Source organism: Lathamus discolor, chromosome 4, assembly GCF_037157495.1.
Source record: "Lathamus discolor isolate bLatDis1 chromosome 4, bLatDis1.hap1, whole genome shotgun sequence".
In the NCBI taxonomy this organism is placed as follows: Eukaryota; Metazoa; Chordata; class Aves; order Psittaciformes; family Psittacidae; genus Lathamus; species Lathamus discolor.
The window spans coordinates 40,312,899-40,340,470 of NC_088887.1; the positions used below are offsets into that span (position 1 = coordinate 40,312,899).

The 27,572-nt window shown below is 40.4% G+C and overlaps 1 protein-coding gene and 1 long non-coding RNA gene across 2 annotated transcripts; one reads left to right on the forward strand and one right to left on the reverse strand.

Moving 5' to 3' along the window:
- Positions 1-971: 971 nt before the first annotated feature.
- LOC136013433 (uncharacterized) lies at positions 972-2,870 on the reverse strand. Its single transcript, XR_010612248.1, has 2 exons — positions 2,701-2,870; positions 972-2,109 (listed from the first exon to the last, which is right to left on the reverse strand). It is a non-coding gene; the product is annotated as an uncharacterized LOC136013433 (long non-coding RNA).
- TMEM47 (transmembrane protein 47) lies at positions 1,543-26,743 on the forward strand. Its single transcript, XM_065677209.1, has 3 exons — positions 1,543-2,119; positions 15,491-15,631; positions 23,413-26,743. Exons 1-3 carry the CDS (start codon positions 1,894-1,896, stop codon positions 23,589-23,591), a joined length of 546 nt encoding a protein of 181 aa, XP_065533281.1. The 5' UTR covers positions 1,543-1,893; the 3' UTR covers positions 23,592-26,743.
- The last annotated feature ends 829 nt before the right edge of the window (positions 26,744-27,572 follow it).

Consider the following 27,572-nt stretch of genomic DNA (forward strand, 5'->3'; position numbering starts at 1 on the left):
TGGTACATATTTACTGAAGTAATACCAGACATTAAGACAAAGATAAAATGAAACCCCACAAAACCCCAAACATCTAACTTTCTTCCAAGTTCTAGCAGTAACAGCTCAGAGAAATGCATTTCTTATTTGGGATTAATGATAGACCAGTGTTGGGTGATGCACCTGTGGCTAAGAACCCTGAGAAATGCATCTCACTTCTGCTAGCATCAGTGTGTATGCACTCTGATACACTTACTATGGTAGCAGGGTACTGAGCTGTGGTTGTGTTTTTAACACAGGAAGCACCTAAATACTTAAGGAGAAATTGTTGCAATAAATCTAAGTGTTCTCTAACATAATAGCACTGGGAAAACAGTGATAGACCTCATACACTAACTCCTATGAACAGCTGTAAGAGCAAAGCTGTTTCTGCTTCGAGGAGCTTTCAGTGTAAGTAATATTCTTTCTTCCATTTCAGACTTAAAGGCCTACGAGTAGAGTGAAAAGCAACTTGGAACAAAGTTGCGTAAATTTAGAATTTAATCCTGGGCCTTTTGCAATTAATGAGAACACTTCCACAGTACGATGATCATCTTAGAAAGAAAACTGAAGCTTTGGGGAAGAGAATGGTGGAGAAACTAAGTAATATTAGTAGCGACAGAATAATTAGCCCTTATGGAACGGATTATTTTTTTTTCTGTTTCTTCCCTAAATGATGGGTTTCCCAGCTTGATTTTTCTCATATTTCTCCCTCAAATGAACGCAGAAGCATTCACTTTAAAATCTGTGTGTTGAATCTTTCTCCTCTTCCTTTTTAATAATCCTTAATGGACATTATACTCTATCTTGGTGTTTGTGTTTCTGTCTTACGAAGACCTACTTTAAAACAGCAAATCATACTACCCGTGTTTAATGACTAACCAAAACATTTGCCCTTGACATTCTCAGCACCGTAATGCTAATTAAGAAAAAAAAAAAACCCAGAAATGAAATGAAAGTCAGGCAAAGCAGTTATTATTTTGGGATCAGCGCAGAAGCGCCACTGACAGGAGAAGGAAGCGGGAACTGCAAGCCCGTCCAGCGCACCAACAGTGAAACGCTGAATTCTTTGTTAAACCTCCCAGTAAGAACTTATGATTTAAAGGTCATTTCAGAAAAGGCATCAGGGTCAGGCACCGCTAATCCCGCATCCGAGGCGGCCTTCCTTCTCTCCCGGTTTCTCGTTTCTCCCAGCAGCGCCGCGTTACGACGGCAGCGGGCGGGAACCGAACTGCTCGGCCCCCGCTGCCCTCCCCGCTGCAGCACGGCACGGCTCTGCGGGACACCCTCCGCTTCCACTCGTGACGCCGGGCCATCCGCGCGATCCCAGGTCCCCCGGGAGGTCCGAGGTGCCCCGATCCCCACGGTGCGACCGGGGGCCGCCGCTCGGGGGCGGCGGGGCGGGGCAGCAAGTTCCTCAAACTTTGCCCCTGCGGGGCGGACGCGGAGTCGCACCCGACACCGCTTCCAGCCGCGGCCCCGCCGCCGACCCCCGCACGCTGCGCGGCGGCTCGCCCCCACCTTTCTCGGCGGAGCTCGGGCAGGGCTCCGCCGCGGTCGCCGCCCGATAGGGGCGGGCACGGGGAGGAGCGCGTCGGGCCGGGCCGGGCCGTGCCGGACCGGGCGGCGCCGGAGGGGCTAGGGGGAGCTCTGCACCTGATACACCGAGGAGGCAGCGCGGCGGAGGAGGGAGGGAGCGAGCGACGGTGCCCGCCGCCTGCGAAAGCCTGTCCTCGCCGTTAGTCAGCGCTGGTCTCGCTGCTTTTCTCTCCTCCCGCCCCTTCGGCGCGGAGCTGGGCTTTCGCTCCTGTTCCCCTCGGGGCTGGCGGTAGCGCGTCCTTCTTGTCCTCCTCTTCCGTCTTCCCTACGGGCCCTATGGCTTCGTCCGGCAGCGGCATGGAGGAGGTGCGCGTCTCGGTGCTGACCCCGCTGAAGCTTGTGGGGCTGGTGTGCATCTTCCTGGCGCTGTGCCTGGACCTGGGAGCCGTGCTGAGCCCCGCCTGGGTGACGGCGGATCACCAATACTACCTGTCCCTCTGGGAGTCCTGCCGCAAGCCCGGCAACTTGGACAGCTGGCTCTGCGAGTCGACGCTGCACAGCGGTGAGATACGGCTGCCCTGGGTCTGCCCCGGGTCTGCCCCGGCACCCCCGCGCTCCACTCCCCTCCGCCGGCGGCATCACGACCGCACTGCCCGGCTCCTTCCCCGTTCCTCCGTCCGCCCTTTCTCTCTCTACCTCGGTCGCCTCCTGCTCCTCCGGGTCTACACCCCGAGCACTGAGGCTGACACCCCACACAGCCCCCGCTGCCCCCCGTGCCTGGCGGCCCCTCCAGCATACCCCGAGCCACCTCCTTCACCCTTGTGCCCTCCGGGACTGGGTCGCAGCCCCTTCACGGGACCAGCCTGACCGCTCCCTTCCACCCTCCACCGGACCAGAGCAGTGCCCGGGGCCCTGCTCCGCCACCTTCCCGCTGCCCCGCCGGACTTCCCGTCTCGTCCGCTGCCGTCCCTGCTCCCCGCCCTGCTCCCTGCGCTGGCAGCCGCCGCCAGGGAAAGTCGCCGGCACCTCCGTCCTCCCGACCGCCGCAGCCCTCCCCATCCCGACCTGCTCCGTCCATTCCCATCCTCCTCCCGGTCCCGGTGCTTCCCCCCCGCCCCGGGCTGCGCGGCCCCGGTTCCACACCTCCCAGCTCTCAGGTTCGGGCGCGGGCGGCGGCAGTCCCGGTGAACGGCGGGAGCGGGGGGAACCGGGGCTCGGTCCTCGGCTCGTCCCTCCACCCGCGGCATGGCCAGAGGTGCAGGGGGGGGCGTGAGGCTGGATGGTGTGAGCGACAGGGGTGGCTGGTTCCGTGTCTGCCCTTTCACTGTTTTCAGGAAAGAACTCGAGTTTGCGCTAGTTTTGGTTGTCTTTCCGTGTCGTAGTTGTACCCGTACAGTGAGAAGCTGTATGAGACGGGAGATCAAGTATTTTATAATCCCCCATACCCCGAAATCACTAATCTTGGAAAGTTGGGGCTTCCTAAGGCAAACCCGATTGTTATTTTGTCCAGAGCGAGCACGCCTGGAGTCTGGCTCCTTACATCCCCCTGGGTTGTGCTTGTGTGTGTGTGTCTTTCTCTGTCAGGTACTGATTTTTCCCTCGCCTTACATACTCCTTTGCCTGTTTGGCACAGTAGCCGTTTTGATTTCTTATTGCTCATTTGTTTTTAAGCCTTCTAGGTTTTTGGTCATCGATTTTTCTGTCCTTTTTTCTATTTTTTTTTTTTTTAATGTCATTTCACTGTTGCCCGGAGTACTTAAAAACCGGGTTGTGAATGATATAAACAAGCTGCCTGTTGAATATTTTTCAGTAAATTGTTTTGTAGTGCCATGATTGTTTTGGTTTACATGGGTTGTTTTAGTTACTTTATGCGTGATAGTAACTTTGGAGTCCCAATAGAAACAAAGACAAATGAAGCCAACCTCTTCCTCTCCACCCCCTTCCCCTTTTCATCCCCATCCGTGTCCTCCGTGCACGCACACTCGCGTTGCTAACTCATCCATTTGGATCACTGTGCTCTCCGGTGGGTAAATCATACAGGGACAAGATGCTGGGGGGGGGGGGGGGGAGGGGGAAGCAAGGGGCTTACTGTGTATTCTAGATGCTTTCCTTTTTCCTCGCTTCTCTGAAATCTTTGTGTAGGTTCTCGGAAACAACCGATCTCTGCTTGAGTAGGAATTGCACAGGTTCCTTTGCTGCTGTGCTCTTTTTTTTTTTCTCCTGTCATTGTGTGAAGTAATATTTGAGGGTTTGAATTTGTTTGGGTTTTTGTTCCAAATCACATAATGCCAAAAGAAATTGTAAAGAAATGTCATTTTCTATCAGTTACCAGGGTATCTACACAAACTTCAGAGAGCTTTCTTTTCCTTCCCCAGTATAAATGGAAATTTATGTAGGAATGTCAGCTTCTGTGTGTCTCCTTAGCAACGTGAATCCTTTGTCCCTTCTCCCTGTCTCCTGAAATAGTATCCCCTTGATTGCAGAAAGACTTTTCAGATGGCTTGAATGAGAACCTGCTTAGAATCCTGCCCCCCTTCCCAGTTTATTGGGTTCCCCCATCAGTCCATCTGCCTGCCATGCATGCGTATGTACACACACACAAGTGGAACATTAAGACACCTGTACAGCTTATGGAACAGCATAAAAGGACACTGATCTCTTTTGTTGCTTAATTGGTCACCTGTCTTTTATGGGAAGGTGGAAGATGAATGGGTGAGGATGGATAGGAATGAAATGTAGTTTTGTTACATGTCATGTGTTGAAAATGTGTTCTCTCCTGGTGCTTCTTCTGTCCTGTGCAAAAATTCCTGCCTGTCCAGTTTTATTCAAGTTCCTTGTATGAGCTTTACTCATTTTCCTCAGGTACTTTCCAGTCTGATCAGGCCAGGTTTCACAAGCTACTGGGGAAGAAGTGAATCGTTGTTTTATTTGAGGTGACTGGAATAAACCTTTCACTTTCCTTATGTTTGACACACAGCTCTGCACTCTGAGGAGACCTGGAATACAAGAAACTGTACTGTTCTCGCTTTGCCTTCTGCTAGTGTGTTAAAATTTCCATTAAAGTCAGTAGGAGGGCCCCCAGTAAGTTCACGAAGTTGGACTGTGCTCATCTTTTGAGACCATTTTTGTGCTTGCCTTAATATTTTAAGTGCACTTTCCTCCTACGTTGAAAATCTAGCAAGCAGTATATTTTGGAGGTAGTGGAGAGCTCCCACAGGGAAAGCTCTTTAGCTTGATACCAGTGTAAAGAGCTTTGTAGCTAGCTAGCTGTGAAAAGCAGTAGCACACACAGGAAAAAGGCATCTTCACCCTTGGTTTTAAAGAGATTTACTTCATCATCCCTTGAAGGAGAGCACCTCAAGTGGCACCATCAAGGGCAAGCTCACACTAGAAACTGTTAAAGCATGTTCAAGGTTTAATTAAAAACTTTTGTTGTAATTAGATTTAGGACCCCTGACTGCTATCTAAAGGGCAATGTAGTGATGGAGAGAAGGAGCTGTACAGACCATGATTACACTGGCTGCTATAGCAGGAAATAATCCCTTGGTTTTCTTGAGTGTTGCTGGTGCTTGGAGAGTGTGTGTGTGCATTCATTCATTCACTGTTTTCAGAGCCTTTTTTATAGCTTGCAAGCAATCCCTTGCTCTCATATACTACTGGTAAAGTTGTGCATGTACTTCATAATAGTGATGGTTCAAGTATGTAAAATAGTCAATTTTTTAGAAATCTGAATATTTGTTTTTCTTAATTTGTTTTTGTTCTTTTTGGGTCTTTAGGGTGTAGGTAAATCATCTGTTCGATTCTTTCCTGTAATTTCAGAAAGGTATTCTTGCATATCCCTCGTCTCTCTTCCCTTCATGAAATTAAAAAATTCTCACTAATAGCAACGTAAGGAGGAGCTGAAAAACCTGAAACTTACAGGGTTTGGAGTGTTCCTTTGGTGTCTTTGAAGAAAATATATTTTTTTTTAACCTCATTTGAAGTGGATTATGTCTAATTTGTGATGGTTCACTTACGGATTTATCAAGAGTTAAGAATTATGTATGAATATTTATTTCTATCACAGCATCTGCCTAAAATTAAGTGCATCTTGTGTGCAACTGTCTGGTGTGTCTGTACCTGTGCACACAGTTGTCATCTTCCTGCAGAATTAACTACAGTAAATTTGAATTTGTACAATAGGCTGCAGCCATTACAGTTCACATGTTATAGCCACATAATCAAAGATACACAAATATGATGTGAAAGACATAAATTATTCCATAGAATCTGATTTATAGGTAAACATTGTGTATTTTGTCTTCAGTACACATATTTGCTGTTCATAGAAAATAATGGCTCCTTTGCAGCATTTCAGTTTATTGTGAAAATAGTTTACAGAAGTTTGAATGGTTTTCATTCCAATTAGCTGTATTCATTCTGGTGGATGGGGATATGTAACTTTGTTACTTAACAACCTGTATATCTGTTTATGGAGCATTCAGGGTTTTTTTAAGAATATTATACTCTCTAAGAACTGTCCATCAATGTTTGAAAAACAAAACAAAGTTCTGAAGGAAATACATGCAGCAGGGCTTCTGGGCGTGTTTAAACTTAGTGGTGAGCAAGCCACTAAGCTGAACTTACAACATAGTGCAGTAAAACAACTTGTGTCTGGTTTTACGTATATAATTGTGTTATAATTTGTTCTTAAAACAAAAAAGGCTTCAGAGGCTGTTCATTCAGTAGCACTCAAAGGGGTTTAACCTTAATTATACATTAGATGCAGATATCTGAATTGACATGGCTCAGTAGTCTTAGATGGCATCTGCTTGTTTTGAATTTAAGGAGTTGTTCCAAGGGGAAATTGCTAGCTCAAAAACAGCTTTCTCATTAGAAAATCTGGACCATTGCTCAGCGTTGATGTTGACACGTATTTGTTAAAAGCTCAGCAAGCCTGATAGTTCGACATAAAATAAGAACGTAATTTTACTAAGTCTGAAGAAAGTGGTTCCTGCAATGTAAGGATAAATTAATAAAACATTCCTTCTGGTTTTGAAAGCTGTAGTCTGTCATTTTGCATATTACTCTCTTTAATAATCATCCCCAATGCTTCATCTGAAGGTGGATATAAAATCAAAAGCCATATGACTTCAAACTCGGCATCTAAGACCCTAAGCAAGCTGATCTAACTTTGAAGTTGAGTATGACTTGGAGACTGGTCTGGCTTTTCGTGGGGAACTGGACTAGAATGACCTCTGGAGGTTCTTCCCAACCGAAATTACTTTGTGATTCTGTGATGACTGATACTCTGTTTATACCGAATGTCTACCTGGTTCCTTCAGTGTGTTCAGAATGACTTGAATTTGTTGACTACCCCTCACAGTAGCCCTAGATAGAATGTGTTTAGATATGCTCCCTCTTTTACAAATGGAGCAGTTATTTTAGCCTCAGACTTCCCAAGTGCTGTGGGAGCAGCTGATCTAAAAGTCCTGCTTAGTAGTCTGGACTTTGCAGTGTGATGGAGGCTACGATTTCATCCACTGTTCTCCATTTAGCTAAGAGACACGGTTACAGCACATTTGAGTGTAATACATGAAGTTCGTATGTGTTTATTTGGTCAGGTCAAGAGCACCATGCTTTATCAGTAATAATACTACTGAAAAAAAACAAACCTAACCCCATAAAAACAAACAACAGAAAAAAGACTTCTAGCTTTAATGGGATATTGTTACTGCTGTGTTTATTGCAATTTTAAAATCAGTAATGTATCCTGTTGCTTTAAGTCTTGTTTATTATATAAAGAAGTTTTGCACCAGTAAGTTAAAAGATGTTCCTTGTGTTAGCAATAATATAGTGGTTTAAATATTTGATGAGATTTTATATTTGGAATCACGTAGAGAATAACCTTGTCTCTGCTACTGATTTATGGCCAAAGATGACCACATAAGATTCAAGGTAGAAAGCAGGAGATGGGATAAAGTCTATACAGCTGTATTGCTTCAATTGCTTCATGTGATTTTACTTGTTCCAATTCTGTAATATAAAGGCCATAGTTTTGATGGGAAGTACTCCTGGCACTATTTTAAATGGTAATTATTTTTTGCAAGGAACAATGGTATGAGTTATGAATATTGCAAAAGATTGCCAATTTGCTTGAAGAACATCAGTAACTGTGGGAAATAATTGCATTCCTGCTCCAACCTGGAGTATACTTCTTCCTTCAGATTACTAAAATGTAGTAATATATATAGAAGAGGTCAAAAAAGGTGAGGTTTTCTTGGAAAGCTGGTATAACACATCTCCCACACTTCTTTCCTAATGACATAATTCTGAGATTTCCAGGTTTTTGTGAGGTTCTTGGAGTTGTAGATGTGTGCATTTTTTTTATTGAATGAATGAATATCCAATAATTAAAATGGCATAGTAGTGAGCTAATCTCAGAAGAATGCTGTGTATCCAATGGAAGAAATGCCTGGGTACATGCTGTACTATTCTGTGAATGAATTATAGATTACATGGTTTTCTGTAATGCTGTGCTTGTCTTGAAGTCCTTTGTTGGCAAAATGATGTGCAAGGCATGCTGCCTTTAAATAATAAAGATTTATATAATGGTACCAATTAACTCTTTATTTGAGGATGAACTGCATTTAAAGGACTTTACTCCATTATTTTAGAAATAAAGGCAGGCCATGGCTCGAAGAGTGGGTGTACAGCATGCCCCATTTTCCCCTCCAAGTGTATATGTTTTGTATAAATAAGGCATCTAAGCTTTAATCTTCAGGAGAGATGTGTGTCAGTGGGCAGATGAATAAGCACCTGCTATGTTTCAAGTTGCTCATACATCTGTAACACTCCCCCAGGCATTAGACTGTCTTGTTGTCTTGCAAAATCCATCTTCCTTGCACAATAGCAGAGTTGCTTACCATATTTCTGTTGCTTTTGTTGTTCAGTCTGATCTGTAGAGACGGGAGATAAAACTTGCTGCAGTGTCAAAGCACACAGGAAGTTTGAGTCCAGCAGTCTTAGAGCCACACATAGTCTGATGAACATGGCAGCTGTAAAAGAGACATCAAGCAGGTGATGCCTAGTTTTTTTGCAGAGCTGCTGTAGAGACCACCCTGAGAAACTGAGGGCATTTCTGCTTTGTGTGTCGTTCAGTTCTCTGGGAACCAAGCTATGTTGTGTATGTTCAGTGGCATTTTTGGGTAGAAAGCAGGGGAGGCCCTCTTGCCATTGAAAGGTGAGCAGACTGCCTAATTATTCCCCTGACTTAGCAAGCACCTCCTTCCCGGGCTGAGGAGGTTAGGTAGTAGAGTACCTACTGCTCAGAGCATCCTGCCAGCAGGCTGTTACCTTCCCTGGAACAGATCCAGCCTCTTCTCTGGTGGAGGTTTTCTTCCTGTGGAGAAAAGGAAAGCCATAGGATCAACCCAAGCAAGAGGGACTCTATAGCTGACTGGTAAAGGCTTTTTCCCTCAAAGGTGAGAGAGCCCTGAGTTTGGGCTGAGTTACAGTAATGCTCAGCTTTTTTGTGTGTCAGTGCATAAACAGCCCCATGAAGTTAGAAGGGACCAGCTAGGTAAAGGGTGCTTCAAGACTCAGATTTGGATTCCTTTGTACCTATTTTTTCACAGACCTCATAGATCTCATGCCTCTGTTTTTCCATCTTGAGTCTAGTAGGCAGGAGAGCAGTTTCAGTCTATCCTAGTGGTTAAGAAATTATTCTGGGAAATGGGACTAGAGGTTTGAGTCTGGAGCTGGGAAGCAAAGACCTTGCAGTTTCTGGGAAGTCCTCTAGCCTGGGTATGTTGCTTCTGAGGAGAAGCTGTGTGCCTTTCGTCCTTCATTAGTCAGCTCTGGTCATTAGCATTCTGCATCTCAGCAAGACACAGGCATACCTGGGTTTGTACCCGTTAGCTGTTTCTTGGACACATCTCTGTGTTTGTTCTCCTTTTCTTTGGCTCTAAATGACTCTCCACGCGTTGTCAGGATCACTAAATCATCCTGCAAAGTGTCTTGTACAGTAAGTGGAAAGTGACTGATGCCTTATGTGGAACCTCTGAATAATCCACAGCAGGGAATTAGGGATTTTGGTACCCAGCATAAAATGCTCAAATTTCTGTCTGGGAGTTGTCAAAATTCTGGTGAATTTGAGCTATGAGACAGCCTTGCTCTTAAGCCCACTTGCTTTGTTCAAGACCTGGGTTATCAAGGGCTTTGTCCCATGTGCTGCTGTGTGTGGATGAGGGCTGATTTCTCAGGGACTAGCTCAGTACATAAATCTGGTGAAGAAACAGAAAATAGTTTTGTCTCTTCCATGAACAGCTTATTTTTAACGTATCTGTGACCTCATGTAGTTATTTTGTGTGTTCAGATTCATGGCTTTCAGAAGAATGCTTTGGTGTAGAGTGTTTGAGTTCTGTCTTAAGGAAATTATGCATTCAGCCACAGCTGGCTGGTTCCCACAGCTCTGGCAGTGCTTTTTAAGTGTCTGAGTGACTTGAGGATCCACTTTAGACAATCTTATTCTCCATCCAAAAATGTATGTCTGTGCAGCAGCTAGTGGTAATAAGCATACTATTCAAACTGACAACATGCAGGCAATATTTAGTGTTATTTTTGTATAAGGGCTCACTGTAGAAAACTGACTAGAGCAGCTTACTGGATGTTTGGTATGGATTCTGCCAGAAAGTGCTTCTCGCTGCAGTGTGCAGAAGCACATGCTATGGAGTCTCAAAGGCTCTTGTGATGCTGGCTGTACAAGAGTGGAAGAGTATGCACTGACTAACTTAGGGACACTGGGCTTCACAGCTTTAGCCTGTATCTCCTTTGTCCAGAGCAGAATCCATCTGAGCAGCTCCTTAAAACCCATCATTTTGGCTCAGGTGAGGTTCCAAAGGACTGACTTTTCCGTGGAGTAATTGTATATGAGAACTTAATGGCCACTGCAGTACTCACTTTACCTTGGTATATCCACTGAGTTCAGTAGAGCTTAGTTTTCCACAGAAGTCTGTGCATCTGATCATGCTGAAGAAAGAAGACAACTTACTGGTTGTATGACAAATGCGCTTTCAGAAACTAGATTCTACTTTTGTGGTTCCATGTAATCACTACACTTTCTAAACTTTTGTTGACTATTTGATGACTAAGTTGATGGGTGTTTATAAACTTAGTAATAGTTTTGAATATGAAGCAATTAGGAGGATCTCTAGCTATCTTATTTATCTTAGCTGACTGTTATGACATTCAGTGGGTTATATTTAATTTCTTACGCGTGGGTGCCTCAACTTTCTGTGCTGTACTTGACACGTTCTTTCAAATTCATTATTCTTGAATTTAAATGCTATAATTTCTAAGAATATTATTGGCTGAGTGCAGGTACATGACAAGTGAAAGCTTTGCAATGAATCAGAAAAACTTAACTAAGAGTGTGTTGTGTTGTGTTTTGTTTCTTACCAAGGTTTTGTTTTGTGCTAGGAGAAGCTCAGTCATTGCCTTCATCATGTAACAGCTGCATGCATTTTCTTACTTCAGCCTCTATGAGGAGAGGGCTTGGTGGAGAATCATTTTATGAAAGAAAGGAATACTTGATAGTTTCCCAAGAGATTAATTCAGTTCACTTGTATTATCTGAAAGAGCCCTATACACAAATGTTTCAGGTATTCTCCAGTATGTTTTAATGTCCATTTTTTCTTTTACTATAGAGTACCACATATATGAAATATGTAATTTGGGGGGAACTCACTGGAAACATGAAATCTATGACAATCCTAGCCTTTTGCATTACTCTTTCTTGCATAAAAAAAAAAAATCTAGTTATTAAAATAAACATTTCAAAACTCTGGGATGTTTTCTTCTTCTATTATGGCTTTTCCTGGTTTTATCCTAGTACAGAAGTATTATTTTGCCTAAGAAACAGAGCAGATAGAGCCGGTCTTAATTAAAAATGAATATACAGCTTAAAGCCTTAGGTCGTTTCATCTGGGGGGAAGAAGGGAGGAGGGTCACACATTTCAATGTGCAATTAACCCTGTGCTTCCGTATCATTAAGAAACAGGCAGAATTTCCAAAGAGCAATCAGACAAAGCTGTCCTTACAAAAAGGCACTGACTTATCTATGAGAAATTAACTGAAAAGAAACAATAATGGTTTGTGGGTCTGGTTTTTTTTTTTAACCAAAGATGGTAATTCTAGTAAGTTGTACACCATATATGTTTTGAAAATGTGTTAAGTACCTAGGTTCATGTTTATATTTATTTCCAAATACTGAAATCCACGTCCCTAAACTAAAAGGCAGATTGTTATAATAACACTATCATCGCTGTCAGAATAGCAGTATATATTTCCCATGGTTATAGACATTGTGATGCTTCTTGTGTGGTACGAAAACGTTTGGATTTTCAGACCTAGAAATAGTATACAATAAGTGAGGCTTTTCTTAAGAAATCTGTCTAAAGTTGCTTAACGATGTCAAAAATGCATTCAAGTTGTTTGAATGGGATAGGTGGCATCATCAGTGTAATTCTTAACATATTGCTGAAATGAGAGAACACTGAAAAAAAACCTAAAGTTATGCTTTCTGTCGACTCTACAGTTATAAATCAACATAGTAACTTAATTTGCACATGATTGAGATGACAGTGATTTTTTAAATCTAAAACTTTATATTGTGGGAGTGCTTACACAAGAAGTGTTAATTTTTAACGTTTTTTTTAGTGGATGTGCAGTATAAATAAACTGTAGCGATGTACAGTGAAAAGTACTGACACGCATTCCTAAAGTGTACCCAAATTGTGTTTTGAATCCAAGAAACTAATAATTATTGTCTATAAGGTCCTGTTTTGCTCATGATTATGCATGTTTCTATCTCTGTGAGAACAAGCAGTCTCACCAAACTGCTGAGCCTCCTGAACTGAGTACAGTATCTTATTTGCAAGATTGGTGCATGCCTAGAAATGGTGCAAGCATATTTTGGATACTCTAAAGTAGGTTTATGATGTTTATACTCTGTGTACCAGTAACATAATGGAACAGAGCAATCTGCTGTTCCAATTTTGATGCTGTGTGTTATAAATCATTCTGGGGTAGTCCGAGGAACACTACAGATTTTTATTGTAGAAAACTGCACTTGCACTGTGTGGTTATATTGTTGTAGGTATCTAACTTAACAGACTGTTCTTCCTTTCAGGAGCAGTGATTCAGTTTTCTTCTGATGTTTCCTTTCTTTTGTAAAAAGTCTAGTGGCCTGGAGTTTTTCCTCAAAAGTAATTGCTGTTAAGTAGAAGGCTCATGCAGAAGGTACTGCTTCCTTAATCCAGCATAAGCTTTATTTTGTGACTGGATCAAATGACTTCAGAATTGAAAGTTAAGGTTTTTCTAAGATGACAAGGAGGCTTATACATGTAGTTTCCATGGTAGGTAATAAGGGAAAATTCAGTCCAGTATGCTTTGTGCATTAACATCTTACCTTCATGATATTCCTTAACCAGAATCAATCTTGGCTGCAGCTCAAGGCAAAGGCTGGTAGTATCGTATGCTCCTGCGAATGGAGTCTGGAGCCAAAATAGGGAGGCAGTTCCAGACATTGCAGCTCAGAGCACAATATTCAATACCAGATCCTCAGCTAGTAGTGAGGAACATTAGGAGCCTTGGTTTTGTCCTACTGTCAGCATCACTGAGTAGGCTCTCTTACTCAAGAAATTAATTTTGTTTAAGTCAGTTCTTTTTTAGTTGGGAGTGTAGGTGTCTCCCAACACTCATTTGTCCTTTTCCCTCCCACATCAGTACTGTAGTGAGGTAGTTTGTTTATTTTTTAACCTTTCCAAAATCCATAGATACGTGTCCTGAAAGTGAAACTGTATTCTAACCTCAGGCTTATATCATTTTTACCTTAGTTATTTTCATTTTTTGGTGGTCTTGCCAATGTGATTTTGGAAAGTGGTAGGATACTCAGCTTTTTTCCATTTAGCTGCTACTCCAATCAATGTTGCACACCTTCTGTTTGTATTAGACTTTGGCATCTGATCAATGTGAGGATAACATTCAATATTTTATTATTTATAATGGCTTCTAAAACTCTTAGTTTCTGAGTTTTCCCATCTGGCATTTTAATTCATTTTGTCAATTTGGTACGGCTTTTCACTTTCGGGGCAGTATGGATTTATGAGTCTAGTCTTTGTATCTATGTAATTTTCTAGTTCAAGGATGCCTTTCGTATTGTTCCAGAGCAGTCCATTCTGTTCATTTATTTCTGCATTTTATATCTGTAATGCACTCTGATATTGGAAGAATACTTTCTAAATCATCAGTCCACTAACCACTTGGTGTTTCTGAAGGATCATGTCAGCATTAAAAACCACTTTTCATAACATTCCTGTCCATAACTAAAATCACATTTTTATCTCAATAATAGTAAAGCTGTTAGGGGACACAGCAGACTGATGTTAGAGATCACATTGCTGATGGTAGAAGAACAAGAGATTGTTCCCAGCCTTGGATTTTGGGAGTATAATAGCTTGGAAGGTTGAGTACTTTTATAAGTATTAGCAAACAACATCTGGATGTCTAAAAAGAATGAAAATAAACGTGTACTTGCACAAAGCCACCTTTAAAATAACTTTTTTTTTTTTTAGCAGTGCTTTTATAGCTTTTCTGTTCACTTTCTTCTTTAATCTCCTTCATCCTTTTTCATATAATATACGAAGGCTCTTTGGTGATAATAGCTGCCAGCCTTCCATTCCCAAGCCTGACAGCTGCACTGTTGGTATCTTCAGCAGATTAGATCCTGCTTGAAATTGGATGTACTGTTTTTTAAAACACTGACTTTTGTTCTTTTCCAAAAGAGGATGTGGATTTTTGTCGTTCTTCTTCTTTTAGTAACCTCAATATCTCTAAATTTATTTTGGAAGTAATTAATCTCTTCTTGGAACTGTGTCATGCATTTGGAGATTTTATTCTGAATATTGTATGAGTGCTAGTATGTTCAAAGTAATGAGAGATGCATTGGATCCATAGGTCCTTTTCCCAAAAGTGGGTTTTAGATAATCTTCCTTGTACTAATAAATAGGAGTGATCTGATTGTTTTTCTTGACTGTTATTGGAGGGAGAAAAGATCTTACTTAGTCTTCAGCAGAGAGAGGCAGCACAAAGCCCATGCCTTTCTAAAATCCTATGGAAGTTCTTGAGTTGGATAATCAGCTTGCAAAAGGATTTTTCATTTATGTGATGTGAGACTGCAAGGATGTTGTTTAAAACTGCATTCATTATGTATCAAAATAATTAGAAAATACACTGGGCCAAATCCAGAAGCTGATTTTGGGGAAAGAAATTAAAACACTTAAGGATAACTGATGTTTTAAAATGGACTTCAGATTTAACTCACTCTACACCTAATGTTTGTTAACCCCTCCTCCGCCTTTTTTTTTGTGTGTGGAGGGGTTTTTTTATTCCTTTTAGCATCTCCTTCCTACACCTTAGTCTTGTTAGTCATATTATGTGGCTTCCCAAGTGCCAAGTGTGTATGATGAGCCTTCCTATGTCATCCTGATCAGCTCAAGTGGAGGTTTGACTTTCACTGTCTTAATGTGAGAAGGTTACGGCAGAAGGGGGGCTAGCTAATTGTGACCCGGCCTCAATTTCTCGTTCTAAATTGGACAAAAAACAGGGGACCAAATTATTGTCTTACTGGAGCCAAAATCCCAAAGAGGCCGCCTAAGCCTTAGAAAAAGTGTGGGAGGTTGTAGCATTCTGCTCCTGAGTTGGATCTGTTGTATAAAGGGGTTTCACTAATTAGGAGAAAAGAAATCTGAAGGACGGTTGTTTGTTTACTTGAGCCTTGATGCAGCCTCTTGTGTTCCTCATATTCTGCTGTTTCTGTCTGACCTATGGACTTGTTTTACTGAAACTGCATTGTTATTGTTTTCCTCTTTCTCTCTGTTTTTTCTCCCCCTAGACTGGCAGATAGCTACTCTTGCTTTGCTGCTGGGTGGTGCGGCTATTATTCTCATAGCTTTCCTGGTTGGGTTGATCTCTATCTGCGTGGGATCTCGGAGGCGGTTCTACAGACCAGTTGCAGTCATGCTCTTTGCTGCAGGTAAGCAGATTACCAGCAACGTGATGAGAGCAGCTTCACTTCAGTGGAGGAAGACATGGCCTTGTTCTGCATACAAATTCAGAGGCATTTGGTTTATTTTTGTTAACTCTAGTGAGGTTTTTCAGGATACCAGTTCTTCACAGCATTAATCATTTTTGCAGTTGCACTATTATTAGTTCATAAGAAATTATTTATTTGTGTTATATTTATTACTTTGTGAAGTACGTGCAGCAGGGGATATAAAGGATAAATCTCAAAGTACCATTTTTAATCTGTGACTTTGCGCTTCTTGATGGCCCCATTTTTATTCTTCACACAAGGCCATTTCTATTATTTTAATGTTCTTCCTTTTATAATTTTAAAATGGGAAAATTAATTCCCAGATGTGAACTCTTGAAGCCCTACGTATGAAAATAAATAGGATTATGTTGCAGGGTGTTTATATATGCCCCTGTGCAACGACGAATTAATTTCAGTGTGTCAGCTTGCTTACTTAGTTATTAATTTAACAAGCTGTCATAGTGTAGTCCCTGATTCATTTTAAAAACATGAAAATGAAACAGTTTATATAAACTATCACAAAATCTTAAGGGAGACCTCTAAATCTGAAATGTCTGTAAGACTGTTCCAGTGAGGTGTAATTACAATATCAAATCATCTTTTATACATGCTGGTGTTTTGGGGCTTGGTCAGCACGGATGTTTCTTTCTCCTGAGATTCTCCAAGCACAGTTTGCCTTCATCCTGTCACTCATATCTACATTGGAGCCAGCAGCTTAAGCCCCTTCTGTTAGCCCATAATGAAGAGGATGGCAGACTAGTCTTTGGGATGTATTATAAAAAGCCACTTTCAAGAATACAGAAAGATAAGAGAGCAGATTTTGCAGGGTATCTGGGAATGAAATGAAGCTTCAAGGAAGGCTCCTGCTGCCCCCTGCTGATAACGTTACCTTGGTTGAGCCACAGTGCTTCAACATGCACTTTTATATGCTCTAGAGATATTGGTAAGTTATATTTCATTTGCTTTTAGGAAATGAATGTAACCTAGGATCAGATTTCCTGAGTGGAAATAGTATCTTTTTGTTCTGTGTGTCACTTTGCTTGGTTGGTTGAAGGAATAAAGGAACTATTGCCATTATTTTAAAATTTAGTATTAATTCTGAGATTACAAAACACGTTGGCCAGTTAACTTTGAAGGGAGTGGGACTGTTGAATTTCTCTCGTAGTTTTTTGTTTGGCTTTTGAATTAATTTCTCATAATACTGTGTAGTAACTTAGCAATTACTCAACCATACACTGCCTCTCTTGACATGTTGCTCATTTAGTATATGGTTAAGTTTGTACTAAAAAAACAACTTTCCCGAAGAAAAAAATTCCCCAGATCCTGCTGTTTATGTTAAAGATTAATCTCTTGTCCTCTACACAAAATTAGTTCTAGTCTTGACTACAAAAGGTTGGGGGTAGAGGGGATTAATGCTTATGTGCATCATAAAGGAAAATACATTGCTGCTTTAGCTTATGAGGGGTGTTCACCTCTTTGCTTTGCCTGTGTGCATGTGTTGTGTGCATACATATTTTAGATAGCTATGACCTGAAGCATATAAGAAGAGAGATGATGAGGCCAAGACAGCCTGCTCCATTCTACTTCATTATCTGGCAGATGTGAGGAGAATCCTTTTGGGATTTGACACTGAAATTGTTACTGTCATTTCCTACAGATTTCATCTTTGATGTCAGGTATTTTTAGATGTGAATATGGACTGATATATCTTGAAAGAATCATGAAGAGAATCCCCTACTGAAGAGAGGAAGGTTAAGATTGCAGCACAGTAGAGTTTGTGGCTTATACAAATGTCCATGGATTCAAATCTTCACCTGGATTTCACAGAAGATCTTTGAGGATGTACCCTGCCCTGACCTGTGAGTCTGCTTACAAGACCCAAGTGTTCTGTATGACTCTGGTTAGGAGTCTGACAGCTGCCTCTGGAAGAAGGACACGGGATGAATTGCCCAGAGACATTTAATGGTCTTTGTGGGTGTCAGGTAGAAAACATCACTGTGTGGGAGAAGGGACAAAATGTAAAAGTATTTTCCAGGCACTTTAGAATCCAAACAGTTGGCTCCAGGCATTTTTTCTTCTAGCTTCAATTTTTTTTAAATTTCTTTCGGTTTTTTGTCTCAGCTTCACGTTTCAGTTAGCAACTCTGTAGGTGAGGAAAAGATTGGCTAGAGCGGAAGAGATGAAAAAGCAAAGGGACAAAAAAGAAATTCAACCTAGATACTGAGAATAAGCTAGCAAGAGATCAACAGGCATGAATGTGTTGAAAATACATACTGTCAGATCTGTGTAATGGAGAGAGGAACAGGAATAACTCAGCTAATGGAAAAATATGGAGCATACAGAGAGGCAGTTGCGGGACACTCTTGCATGGAGCCACCTTATACAGCTCTTCCCAGCTTTTTTGGTCTTGTAGAGGTCACTAGCTTGTGTACTTGCTGGAGTATCTTGGTGGTTATGAACCAAACTGGCCCTGAAAGCTGTATCTGCAAAGTACAAGTTCATAAACTTGCCAGTGGAGGAGTCTCATGATACAGTTACCAGTAACTGAGTGCCAACCAAGTCTTAATTTAGGGATAGAAAGGGAAAGTTTAGTTGTTGAAAGTCCATAAAAGCAAACAAAAAAAGGTATTGAAAAGATCTATTATTTTTTTTTGTGTGCCTTCTGAGTCTATATTTTAACAGTTTTAACAATGTTTATAAGCATAACCTGTTGAAGTTAGTAAGCTTTTGAGACATTTCACAGGATGCTTTCACATGTAAGCTAGGGAAGCAGTGGCTAAGTGAAAGTATTGTAGGTGAGAGAGTTAAAAAATTACAACAGTAAATATTTGGAGAATATTTAGAGAAATAGATACATATTTAGATGTATCTTTTTCTTCTGACAGAGAGTCAGAGCACAGTCTGGCTGGATTGCTTCCTGAGTTCTGTTTTGATAGTGATGTGGAAGATAGAATAAAAGTCTACTTGTCAAATTTTACAATGTAAGTAGAAAAAAACACAGATACATTGGAGGACAGAATTTGATTCTGAGAAATTGATGGAATGGTCTGAAAAAGTCGGACTGTAGTACAAGTTGCTACAGGGTGGCAAAAAGTGTCATAGCATCAAAGAAATATTGATAGGAAAGAGATTTTATAGGTCATGAGGGCCAGCCTTCTTGTTGAGGCAGGACAGTCACTAACACTGGGTCAGTCAGCTGCAGCTTTGGACCAGTCTTGAAGAGCTCCAAGGATGAAGATTCCACAACTTCTCCAAGCATGTTGTCCTACTATCATGTTACCCACCTTATGATACATTTCTTAATGTCCATCCTGAATGTCTGAAACTCAGATTTGTGTCCATTGCCATTATCTTGGATTGCCATTATTTCAGGTGCCATTATCTTTGGTCGCTACAAAGGATGTTGTTTGGTTGAGTTTTTTTCTATCATTGTTGCAGCTACATTTTCAGGTAACTGTAGGCTGGTTTGAAATTACTCCTTAGCTGCCTCTTCGTGAGGCTAAATAAACCTAGCTCTCTTACCCTCTTCTCAAGAATAGTGTGCTGCAGGATTCTGATTATCTTGGCAGCCCTCTGGACCCTTGTCCTTTGGTTGGTGAAGCCATGTTCACTTGTGATGGCCACTTTGTTCTGCATCTGCTTGGAGGTGGACTCCAAGATGATGTATGCCATAATGACTCCAGGGATTGAGTTGAGGCTGACCATCTTATAATTCCATGGATTTTCCACTTCTAGCCTTTTTGAAGATGGTCACAACATTAACCTTTTCCCAGTCATCTACATATTTCCTGATCACTATGATTTTTCATAGATGATAGAGGACTCATGATGACATTAGCCAACTCTTTCATCACCCTTGGGTTGATCCCATCTGTTCCCATCGATACGGATGCTACTCCTAAGTAGTTCCTGCACTGCTGATCTGCTGACACCCTCTCAGACCTTGTCACTTTCACTTAGAGGTCTTGGAGAAAGCGTCGCAATACATTATCTGTTGCTAGACTGGCTTTCTTGTCCATCATTGTATGAATATGTTTGCTGAACTTCATTTTGCAGCTAGTGCACCTGTGGAAATTCTTCCTTATTACCCTTTTTGCCATTTCCTAGCTTAATGTGAGCTCCAGATGGGCTTCAGCCTTCCTGAGTTTGTATCTAAGTATCAAAACAGTATTTTTATACTCCTGTCATCGTTTATCCTTGTTTTCTGCTTGTATGTGTGTGTCCCTTTCTTACACATTCATTGAGAAGCAATTTGTTGCCTCCTGCTGAAATGCCTGGTCATCTGTGTAGTGGCATGGCCTGTGCTTGAGCTAACAGTATTTTAAAAATCAGCACAGACCCCCTTTCTCTTCATGCTGCTTCCCAATTAATTGCACAGGTTGTATTAAATGCAAACAACTTCTTAGAGAGCAGTTGCATGTGTGTTTATCTTTGAAACTGCAACACTCATTGGTTATTAATGAAGTGCTTTACCCATGTGAATGAACAGGAGGAGTTGTAGAGGGAGCAGAAACACTTAGCAGAACTTACTAGGCAGCACCACCATTTTCACAAATATAGACCAGTTAGAAAGGGCACAGCATAAGTTTCTTTTTGGCAGCAAAACTGTTTTAGTCAAACATTTGAAGAGAAAAAACAAGATGACTGAAATTAAATGTTGCTAGTTTTAAAGCATTTGTTGTGATTTCTGGGCGTTTAATACGGTGGGTATATATAATTACATGCGTTTAATGTAAATGGAATAAAACTAGTATTTCTGTTCCTGTGCAATTGTCTTGCAAGCATCATAGTGCTAGTCATGAAAACTGGTCTAAACGTGAAGTAAATAGTCTGGTTTGAGATGACTGGTGTTTTTTGAATAGCATTTTGAAGTGGAATTTTTTAAGATTTCTTTTGCAGCCTTTTTTTCTATGTGGAAAGACTAGTGCTTCTGAAGAAAGGTATTTGGCACACTTCCAATAAGCAGGTCAACATAACTTGGAGTGTCTTTAAATTCACCAGAAACAGATTAGTAGTTGTGAGCATTGTTTTTAACATCTTTTGGGGCCATAGTGGTCATTTTTTGTAACTTCACTACTTGTTTCTAGCCTATGCAGTTTTCTTCCCACTCATTCTAAAGGGAGAAACAGTGACAGGAGGCAAAAATAGTGCAGAGTGATAACAGTGTTATGCAGCGTGTCTGTCTCCACTGGCCAGTTGCTGCCAGCGCTTCCTTTGAGTTTTACAATAGTGTAGCTAGACAGTAGTACAAAAGCAAGAACCCTCACTATAGAAATGTCGAAAATACCTGTTGTGGGTGTTGCTGCTTTGGCAACTTTTCTATTACAAAATAATAACTTTTTTGTTTTTGTTGCCACAAGTCCAATCTGTAGATTAAAATTCAGCATACTTCATATTTTAGATTGAGGGAAGGTGGAGAGCTTCCTTGATTGTCACTTGACACAGACACACACACACACACAACAGTTTCTGGATTGAGTCAGCAGAGATGCTGCATGTTAAGGAAGCCACTGAAAAACCTGTTGGTTTCTATTCATCTTAGGAAATCCTTTTTGACTTTGAATGGTCTTAAAGATGTGTCTGAAAGCTGAACATATGTTCGGGTGGTTTGAAGTATAATGATGTTCTCTTTATGCAAAAGTGGAATACATAATCTTTTCATATGAGTGGGTGCTTCCTCTAGTTATAACCTGTCAAAATTTCTCCAGTGTTGCACAGTGTATTGTAAGCTGGGAGAAAAAAATGATACTGAAATGGAATAACACAGAATAACACTTCAATAACTTCAGGATTGAAAAAATCCTGTGGATTTTTGTATCCACATCAAAAAATCCATTATCCAAACATTATTCAAATTGTCAGTCTCAGGTAAGAGTCCCAAGACTAGTCTGTAGGCTAAGGGCATGGGGGAGTTTCCAATGAATGTTTTATAGTGTTATGGCAAAAGGTGTAATGAACACTGGAAACCATCTCCTTGTACCAGTCCTATCCAGAGGATAGGTAAGCGTTAGTCATCAGGGCTAATGAAAGGTGCCGGTTTGACAACACTAAAGTGTACATGTGGGAACAAAAAGGCAATGACAGATTTTGAGTGTGTGGAATATTCAAGCAGGAGGAGAAAAAAATTAACATTATTTCGTTTTCCTGTGTTTTCTTAGTATAATTTCAGAAGGACTTCTGTAGTCTAGAGTAGTCTTCCTCTCTGTTATCCACTGGCCCTTTGTGTTGGCACTGGCTTTGAAACAGTTCTCTAAACAGTGTTTGTTCTTCTTACAATACCTCATTAACTGTACAGAATGACCTTGCCAATGTTAAACAAAAAAAAATAAAAATGTAGCTGTTATGGCATTACACTGTATACCATTGAAATTTCATCAGAGTGTATCTATCTCAGGTTTGCAAATGCTTATGCATGTGCTTAACTGTGTGGATGCGCCCAGCCTGCTTGTAATTGGCAGGCCGGGATAGTTTGCAAGAGGCAGTCACAGGCTGGAGTCTTGAAAAATTGCTAGTGTTACATGTTGGAAGGAAGCATTGCCATAAGGCTATATTGTGTATTTGAGGGGCAAAAAGGATGTTTGGTATGTTCCTGTGATGTTTAGTCTTGTGGGAAGCAGAATTAGGGGCCTGAGTAATTGCTACATCGTGTGGCTTGTTCTTGTCTTCAAGTATAATTTTCACCTGCTTACCATAGAAACTGTTGTCCCAGTTTTCTGTTGAGTGTGCCTGAATTTAAAAGGGAATGTGTGCCAATGAAACTGAAATCTTGTGAAAATTTGGGGGATTCATCTGTGTGTTTTCCTTTGCAGATTACTGCATGGGGGTGGGTTTGGTGGTTCGAGTGTTGGTTGGGGTTTTTTTGTTTGTTTGTGGGTTGTTTCTTGGGTTTTTTTTTTGGTAGCACAGCATTTAACAGGTTTCCTGAATTCCGGTGCAGATGTGTGGATCAGCCTGCATGAGATCTGGCACTCTCAGAGACAGTGCTGTAGAAATAACTATTTTTAAGGTTTTTTTACTGCCTTGCATTTGATCTGTTTTATTAGCTTTTTTCTTTTTTTTTCCTCACAAAGCACTTCTAAGAAGCAGCACTTCCAAGTTTGTTATACAAGGCAGTGTTTCGCCAGTAGGAAGTCTCATGACTGATCAAACTTTATAGATTCCTTGGTGTTCTTACAATAGCATTAATTCTGATTACAGTACACAGTAATGCATGTGAAATATATAATTCAGTAAGTCTCTACTGAGCATAAATATGTATAATATGTATCGCCTGCTACAATGAATTATTTCTAGGCTAAGTAAATTATTTCTTTCTGAGCTGTATTTCTCAGTAGTCGTTTATTCTTGATTCTCATTTTGACTTACAGCTATAGAACAAATGATCTTAGTTTTGTTGTTATGGAAGGAATAATTACTGCAAACTAAAACACTAAGAAGAGACAGAAAAGAATTGGGGAAAGATTGGTTTCACTGTTTATTTTGTGGATATCTGAAAGGTCATCGTTAACACCATACCAATAATGTGTGTTCATCAATGAGGGAATGTGGAAACTGCTGTGTTCTCTGTGAATGAAATGAAGGTGATATTTTTTCCGAAACAGAGCAGTACTTACAAGCTTAACATGCACCAAGAGCATTTAAAATATGTTATGTGATGTTTTCCTTATTTTATGGAAACTAAAGAAGGCTTCTTCTGACATTTGGGTTTTTTTCTCTTTCAGTTGTTCTTCAGGTGTGCAGCTTAGTCCTTTACCCAATCAAGTTCATCGAAACGGTCAGCTTGAAAATATACCATGAGTTCAACTGGGGCTATGGCCTGGCTTGGGGTGCAACTATATTTTCATTTGGGGGTGCCATTCTTTATTGCCTGAACCCTAAGAACTATGAAGACTATTACTAGAATCATTTAATGAAAGAAAAATAACAAAAGGATTACCCCATATTTTCTAACTCACAGTTTTTTTAGAACACTTGTGGAGCACCAAACAGTCTGCTCTGTTGATAAAATAGCCTTTGCCTTTTGGGTGTGAACACTGTAACCAGCTTTTACAACCATTTAAAAGAACTGCAAACACTAGGATAGCTGATCTTACATAGGCAGGTGCTGCAAGCTGCTGATACATAAGCTTCATTTTTCTGACAACAAGCAAAAGGATCTACGTGACAGCGATCATTGTGGAAAAACTAGTTGGAATGAGAATGCAATGCCAGCATCTGCTATTGCCTTCAGGAGAGCAGCTGATATAAGCTCCATTTAGAAGTTTCCCTGTATCATAGAGGAGTCAGATGTCTGATAAGCAGGCAATGACGTCTTGTACAATAGGCTGTGTTGGCCCCTTGTTACTTGCTCAACAAAGCTCTTAAGGAATTAGTTGCAAGTGGCTGTGTTGAGGGCAGTGAATGTAACTGGTTAATGACTTGTCTAATATCTGCATTCAACAGTCTTCTGGGAGAAGAATAAAAAAAAAGAACCCCAAAACGAACAAGCCACCAACCTCACAGGATTTCATGAATTGGTAATTGAGATCACTATGCCAGCTGTAGCAGATTGTTGAAGGGAGTCCAAACCTGGAGACGTGTGCTTCTGACTGTTTAGTCAGAAGTTGTCTCAGCTCTGAGTATTTTGCTGGAAGGGTGGAGAAAGGGGGGAGTAGAAAAAGACCTCATCTGTCCCTGGGGCACCTAAAATGTATGAATGAGTTGTAGTTGTCCTAAGTACCTGTTTAACTTCCAAATCCTGTCATGAAAAGAATGCATATGGAATGAGTTCAATTATATTTTTGAAAGATATTCATTAGTATAAATATATATAATACAAATATAAATGCAGAGGGAAAGAGATGATTAGTCTTAAAGTTGTAGTATGAGCTGTGATGCAATGGTTAAAATACTAACTTTGTGCACATTCTTGAAAGTCTTGGATTGGTACCCTCAATTTTGGTTGGTGTTACAAAATAAACATAAAATGGTTTGTCTTCTGTATATGCCCTTGTAGAGACTCTGTGTTATGAGAAATGCTTGAAAGTTCACATCAAGTTAGGGTAGAAGTGGACAAAGGAACTACCTGCTATTCCCTGTGTCATCTAGTACTTATTAAAAATTCTTTTCTAAGGCTGTTTCAAGGGAAAAAACTGCCATTTTTAAAAAAATCTAGTTAGGTTGTGAGTGTCTCTGATCATCAAGAATACAGCTGAGACCCTGTCATGTCCATGTTAAAACATTAGTACTTCAGGAGGTTATCTCTTGGTTTTAAAAGCTGAGTTTATAATGGACGGGCTGATGATCATGTAAATCTGATTACTCCTTGCTTAGTATGTTTCCCACTTAAAACATCCAGAGGCTGTACTCATGAAATGAAACTCAAGATAAAATAGAGAACTTTCACATGAATTTAGTCTGCATCACTTTTATTTTTATTTTTATTTAGATATTTTTATTAATTATGAACATATTTTTATACTATTCTAATCTCGAGAAATACCTATTTTTTTTTAATGGAGAAATTTGAAATATATTCTATGTGGACCTCTGCAAAAGCAGATATGCTGGGGTTGCACATTGACCTCTACACAAATGGTTTTGCTGGTTCCACAGAAAAGGCTGCTGAATTACTCAATGTTAAGACCACATCTACAGTTTTAATGCTTGTTCCACTCTTTGCAGGGCGTAGAGGTTCTGCAGTGACTGTGGGAGCACAGGGCTGCCTTTAGGAGGTTATTGTGAAAGTATTGCTGATGTACAAAGATGGTTTATAAAACTCTGGGTCTCTCTGTTAAATATTTATTACCATGGCAGAGTATTCCATATCAGCAGTCTTCCCAGGACCAGTGGTGAGCAGAGCAAAATGATAGCTTGACTTGGAAGGGATTGTATGGCAATGGCTGGAGAACAAAAAGGATGGGGGCAACAATTAGGTCCACTTGTTTCACAAGCACCAGACAACTTTGCTTTTTTTCCTGAGACTGACTTTTAAGATGGGTATTTAGTATATAGTTAAGTCTGTATCTTTCTGAACAGCTGTGTAATTCTACTTTTATTTAGCAGCATGGAGAATGTTGTAGTTTGACATGGGCTTTAGGTTAGCATAGAGAAACTTGCTGCGAGATGTCTGTATCCTTCTAGGAGGATGGTGTTTTTGTGCTGACATTGGGTGGCACTTCACCTGGTCTAACAAGAAGGTACAGTGCTGACCCTGTATCCTATCCCACTAATTTATCAAATTATTTTTCTTTATGTAGAGCTTGAGTGAAAACAACTGTCAAGCCTGAGGCATATGCAAATTAATGACATTCACTCTGAAAGTCATGTGGCTGTTAATACGGAAGGTGTTCAGGCAAAAGATTTACAAATGTGAATGCCTAAAGACAAAGTTCTTAATTCATATTTGAATCAGAGATCTGATTTTCAGTCCCAACACTTGCTTTTCCTCTTGAAGATAATGCAGTCTATTAGGACCCATCTCTCACGCTCCTCAGGTTGTTTGTGTTTGAGCATCTAATATATGGTTTTAGGTACCTACCTTTAACTTAAGTTCATACTGCTGTTTCTTCTTCCCTTCTCCTTACCATTGCCTATTTTGGCAAATATTTTGTTTCTCAGCACTGAACTAAAAGTAAATACAACATTATGCTTTTTTTTTTTTTTTTTTTATCTAGCCACAAAAAAGATACATATCTGTGTCTGGAGTGTATGTACGACACATAAATCATTTTGTATGTTGTGCTTGTGTCATGGCACCATTATTTCAGTCTTTTGGCTTTATCTCATAGGCAGGATGACTCTCACAACAAATCCATTGGTTTTCTTCCAAATAAATATGAACAAATATATAGCAAACTTGCAAGCAGGGCTAGTTATTTGTATTTTTTAAGCTTGAAGTATACCATCCGGTGCTGATAAGTACCTAGCACCTCTTCTGAATTTCTTGCACAACTTCATTTAGCTTTTGTAAATTTTAAAAACTAATATAGAGAGACCTATGTGTTTGAAATATAAATGATATATATATGGATTAGCATGTAACTGTATATTATTAAACATGCAATGAACTGACTGGTAAGTGAAGTCTAATCTTATGGCTAGCAATGTAATTTATTCAGACTGTATTTTTGTACAGCGCAGTGCACACTAACCTATTGCCTCTGTGTCCTCTATAATGCCTAAAACTGTGCCTAGAAATTCCATTTCTGTCTTTAAAGGAAAAAAAAAGATAACTAAACACTTCATGTTGTTGATGGTATGGGTTTTTCTGATGTTGTTATTTATTTTTGAGAAGTGTATGGTATGTTTATTAAATTAATCCATCAAAATATGGTTCTTTTTAAATGGTCATTGTTAACAGGGAAAGACGTGGGTTTTTTATCAAAACTTTTAAGTTTGCAGTTTTAATACCATTTCTTCATTTCACGATTTTTGTAGCTTACATAGTTTTATGTGAAAAAGTAACTGAAATAAAAAAACCCAACTGTTACACAAACCAAAATGTGCCTGTTTTGCTCTAAGTAGAATATGTACACAGCTGAAATGACATAGTTGTCTGTTGAGCAGGCTGAGAAGGAACAGTCTGCTTAGACTAATGAATATGTCCTGCACTCAGTTAACTATAATAAAGGAGTCATATGAAAACACACAGCAGAGGGCGAGGGAGGGGGGTTAGAGAGGGAGTGGTGTAGGATCTTGCTGTGACCCCTCAACTCACCTGTCCATAGAACAAATAGCACAAGGTACGTGTCTGGGTGTCACAGAGCCCATACTGCCTTTATAGAAATGCAAGTATTGTTACATCAGAAAACCAAATTGCTTTTAATGTGCTAAATGACAAGGCCATATGTTGAAATGGGAATCTATACTGAGCACCTTGTTCCAATGGGGGAATTTATTC